Raw genomic sequence first — 5497 nt, forward strand, 5'->3', positions numbered from 1 at the left:
TTAAAATGACCTTAAAATTTTCCTGTAATTGATTAAGAATTTTTATTGTCATTTTTTCCGTCATAGACTAGTCCAAGAAATGAAGCTCAAAAAAGTGCTAAACTTAACAATTTTTTCAAACTGAATCGATTTGCATAAAAATTTGGGTCTAGGCTAATCTTACCCTCTACTTCGAAATCTTTATCATGCCTATGGGCGCTTTTTATTTTTTCAGGGGTGAAAACTACCCCTAAATGCCAAAAGTTAAAAAACTACACTTTAAAACTTTCATACACTAAAATGTAGGTTGCATTAGCTGAATAATGATTGCTTTATGCTTTTTGGACATTACTTCATGATATTTAAACCCTTAAAAATCAACCCTTATTCGGGGTAAAGGAAAAAAGATATTTACCACAAAAATTATATTTTTCGTCACAGTGTCCTAATTTAAGAACAATGCCGATTAAAATATGTACTTACTTCATTTTGCAATTTTTCAACCCTTAAAAACCACCCCTTACAACATTTCAATGCTTATAAACTACTTAAAATAAGTATAAGTAGGAAAAAATAAATTTACACGCAAACGTTTATTTAAATAAAATTACATTGAATATTTACATGCGTAGAGAGAGATATATATATACACAGATAAAATATTTTAACCATCTTCAACTTATATAATTACCGTGGTCGTCGACGTCATCCTTGCAGGAATAGAAGGATCAACAACTTTGCTATTTCCACATAGTAATATATTAAATATACTTATTACTTACTATATTTATTAAATATAAATGTTAAGTTAAGGATGGGGTTAGAATAGATGACCAAGGATGGAGAGGGAATCCCATCCCCCGTCCCATCCGCCGTCCCGTCCCCTCTCCCGTCCCCCGTCCCATTCCCCATCCCGTACCCCATCCCGTCCCCTCTCCCGTCCCCTCTCCCGTCCCCCATCCCGTCTCCTCTCCCCTCCCCAATCCTCTCCCCATCCCCTCCCCAATCCTCTCCACATCCCCTCTCCCTGCCCCTCTCCCGTCCCCTCTCCCATCCCCGTCCCGTCCCCCGGGCCCCCTCCCGGCCTCTTTCCCGTCCCCCATCCTCTCCTCATCCCGTCCCAAATCCGGTCCCCCATCCCGTACCCCATCCCCCCCATCCCTTCCCCTCTCCCGGCCCCTCTCCCGTCCCCTCTCCCGGCCCCTTTCCCTTCCCGTCCCCCATCCCGTCCCCCCTCCCGTCCCCCATCCCGTCCCCCATCCCGTCCCCCGTCCCATTCCCCGTCCCCTCCCCTCCGTCCCGTCCCGTACCCTCTCCCCTCCCGTCCCCCATCCCGTCCCCTCTCCCGTCCCCCATCCTCTCCCCATCCCCTCCCCCATCCCGTCCCCTATCCCGTCCCCCATCCTCTCCCCAACCCCTCCCCCATCCCGTCCCCTCTCCCGTCCCCCATCCGTCTCCCACCCCATTCCCATTCCCCGTCCCCTCCCCTGTCCCGTCCCTCCTCCGGTCCCCAGTCCCCCGTCCCCTCCCCCGGCCCCTCCCTCCAGTCCCGTCCCCCCAGTCCCGTCCCCCCAGTCCCGTCCCCCCAGTCCCGTCCCCCCTCCGGTCCCCCGTTCCGTCCCCCCCTCCGTCCCGTCCCCTATCCCGTCCCTCCTCCGGTCCCCCGTCCCGTCCCCCGTCCCCTCCCCCGGCCCCTTCCCCCAGTCCCGTCCCCCGTCCCGTCCCCCCTCACGTCTCCCCTGGAAATGGAAAATGTTGATGCATTAAATCAATTAGTATTTACGGAAGACATCCATTCAAAATATGACAATGCTAGAAAAACTGGAAGATCAATTAGGAGTTCGCATGCAAGCAACATTCATTCATCTATCTAATACAGATTTACAAATGATAACCAACCAATGTCGCTGGTAGGGTTATAAAACTGGATAAGAGAGAGCTTAAATTAGAGCCAAAATAATTCAATGAAAAAAGAAGAGTACCTCCATGGAGTACTGTACTTTGCAATCACAGATGCTCAGAGAAAATGCTTTATATGTATGTATTACAAAGGCATCATAGCCAAGAATAAATTGTTTCAGAGATTCAAGACAAGATTAATAATTATTTGGCATGTAATTCATTGGCTTTATAATTAAGACCCAGCATTTATTTACACAAAATGATACATCTATCATTGTGCCTAGCGTTTCAGATTTTACAGTAAGAAGTCTATTTTACTATGGTTTGCATAAGTGGCGTAGCCAGGAATTCCTTTCTGTGGGGTCCAAAACCATGGGGGAAAAAACAGGGTACTAATTAATGGTTTCAAACTGATTTTAACACTTTCCAAAATCCAAAAAAGTTAACTTGTTATGTATTAATTTTTAAAAAAGGAACACAAGTTGAAAAATTCTTGAAACAACTTCAAAATGTGGCAAACTTGACTTGTATGCTAAGCAATATTTGAGCAAATCCTAAAACCCAACGGAACAATCTGACCCATAAAAATTCTAATTAAAAAAAAGGAAAAACTGAGAGATATTTTTACAACAAACCGGAAATTTGTACTTTGTGGCCAATGTTCATAATTAGAACAAAATGCTTCAACGGACTCAATGATTACGAAATTTATGGTACCTAAACTGAATACTGGATATCAACCTTGATTGGATATTAAAATACTAAAACAAATGGTAACCATATAAATGATTCTCTGGATGTATAATAGAAATAGAGTGCATTCATAGGTGGATTTAAGGGGGGGCGGGAGCACATGTGCCCCAGATGCTAAAAATATATAGACAAGATTTTTAGTATGGTTATCATTAAGTTTGTTTTATTTTGAATACTACGGAGTATCAACCATATTATTTAATAATGATAACTTTGATACCAAAAAAGAAGATGTTTTCTACAGTAATTGTTGTATTTTTTGTTTTTAATCTCAAATATGATAAGACCTGTCAGACCCTTGCGCCCCTCTCAGAAAAAATCCTAGATCCGTCCCTGTGTGCATTATTAAAACTATAATTTCAAAAATGTTCTCATCTACTCTTAAAAAAATTAGTGATTACCGTAAGGTCTCCAAATAATAATCCACTATTGCCAAGAACACCTCTCCTTCTCATACCTATTGCAGCAGCACAATCACAATATACCAAAACAAACATCCCATAGAATTTAACCCAAAATATAAATATGAACCAACAGAAGAAATGTGACAAAGTGATTTTCTTACAGTTTGGCATGGTCAATTCACCGTCAGAATCTGGGTCAGCACGATTTTTCCACCAGTTTTCTGCCCACACCCTCCAAGATGACTTGTAGCTGAGGGTAGGTAAATGGATTTATAAAAACTGTTTGCGAGTGCACTGAAATTTAATAGGGTACAAGGAATCACTGCACATACAGCCATGGGAAAATTCAACATTAGTGGTATAAGAAACCCAGGTCTTATCTCTGCATGAAAAGTTAAAAATATGTTTCATTTCGATAGGGATGCATGAAAATTTCAATGAAATTTTATACAGAATTCAAGGGAATATATTCAAATTGGTTAAAAAGTTTATAGAAAAAACTTGAAATCCTAAACCTGAAAGTAGTTCTAATATGTGTTTAGTGCTATAAGTTAGGGCCTGTACAAATTTGATCAAATTTATAAAAGCAAATTTTTAAGTTACTTCCTGTGATACGCTATGGATGCCAGAGAGCAAATATCTAAATGGGCAGACTATTTTCCTAATGAATTGATAAAATGGAGGAGACTCATACAATTGGGATTGAACAAGAATTCTTTACTAAGCCAACGAGGTATTTCTTCAGAAGTGGCATTAAAAAAATATAATTCACTCGATAATCTATCAATAATTAAAAATAATTCTGAAGAACATAATTTATATTCTGTCATTCTCTACTTAACATATTCACAAAAAAATGATGATTTGATTTTTTGAAAAAGTTCTTTTGCAAAATGTTTTGAGAAAATATTTAGTTTATCAATTGAGAAAGAAAAAAAAACATGAATAAAAATTAAAGAAACTGATTTTCGATGCAGTGCTTGGATGAGCAATAATTAAAAAAATGAAAGGAGACTGATTACATACAATGGTCATGATGCATCAGGATTATGCAATGAGGTGAGATCAAATAAATGTATCTATAATTGTTTGGAAAACTGAAAGACGTTGACTTCATTTTGCATTAGTATAAATTAGGCTAAAAAAGCAAGAAATCCTTAATGGCAGAATATGCATCATGAATTAAAAAAATAAAATCTTGTGGGTATCGTTTTAAAAAATTGAATTGAATGTAGGAGAAATTATTGTTTTATTGAAATTAATATGAAAAATTAAATTGAAAGTAATATTGATTGGTTGTCCTTAAAAGTTTATTTCAATATAATACAAATTTTGGACTGTTATTCATACTTAAGCAGAGTTGGTTTACGCAGAAGAAAGATAAAAGTGCTCAGGACAATATTTGTGGAGAAATTTACCTTAGTGAATCTATCAAAGGTTTCTACATCATCCTGATAATGCAATTAAATTTTAATAGGTTTACACCTTCCTTCTTCTTTGTCTTGACATGTTTCTTCTCCTTTCAGTTGTTTGATGGTATCTCTTGCAATGCCTAAATTCCTTCGGCCACCGGAATGTCTTGAGCCTAGGGAGAGAGTGGGTTAGTACATGCAAGGTAAATAAATGATCCTTCCCCCAAGACATAGCACACTCTGCAATGCAACATACGGAAAGTCACTGTGGGAAAGGAGGAAATTAACCCTTTCACATTCAAGTGACACAGTTTCTAACCCGTGCACTGCAATGGTATGCTGTGAATGCCAAACCTTGTTTCAACATTAAATTCTAGATAACGCTCTTAAAAATCCTAGCCTTACTCGACGCAATAATTCAAAACCCTGAGGGCCCAAAAACTAAGCTAGGTGTGAAGCTGGGGTCCTCTTGTCTTGAGCCTATGGAGAGAGTACATGCAAGGTAAATACCTTTCCCCCAAGGAATTGCATAAGCTCCATTGCAGTATACAAGTCACTGTGGCACAAGGAGGAAGTTAGGTACTACCTTTTCATCCAAATGTCAGTTTCTATTCCATAACCCTGCAATGGTATACAGCCCATGTCAAACCTCAGTTTGACAAAAAGTATAATTGACTCACTTAAAATAACCTAGTCTTACTTGGCACAATGATTCATGGTCCTAAGGGCCCAATGTAAGCTAAGTCACTCGCATTCTTCTTCCTGGAGTGGTCTTCTTGTCCTGGAGTCTCTCTCTTCTCGTAAATTTGGAGGACTCGGGAATCACACCCATCCTTTTGTTTCTGTACAATCAAAAGGCTGGGTTTTGCTCAATCATGCAAACCATCAGATAAAATGCATGCAAGGTTCACGCACTTTTTGCTTTTTTTCTTCTATCTTCAAACTCTCATCATTTTGCTTCATCCTCCACGCAATCCTGGAAGAGAGTGGGTAAGTGACATGAATGAAAAATACCAAACTGTAAGTTATCCAAATATGTATCATAAA

General features: G+C 39.5%; 1 protein-coding gene across 1 annotated transcript; it reads left to right on the forward strand.

The window, feature by feature from the left end:
- The first annotated feature begins 808 nt into the window (after nt 1-808).
- LOC124166501 (vegetative cell wall protein gp1-like) lies at nt 809-1738 on the forward strand. The gene has a single exon (XM_046544031.1). The coding sequence runs from the start codon at nt 809-811 to the stop codon at nt 1736-1738; it is 930 nt and encodes a 309-aa protein (XP_046399987.1).
- The last annotated feature ends 3759 nt before the right edge of the window (nt 1739-5497 follow it).

Source organism: Ischnura elegans, chromosome 10, assembly GCF_921293095.1.
Source record: "Ischnura elegans chromosome 10, ioIscEleg1.1, whole genome shotgun sequence".
Taxonomy (NCBI): Eukaryota; Metazoa; Arthropoda; class Insecta; order Odonata; family Coenagrionidae; genus Ischnura; species Ischnura elegans.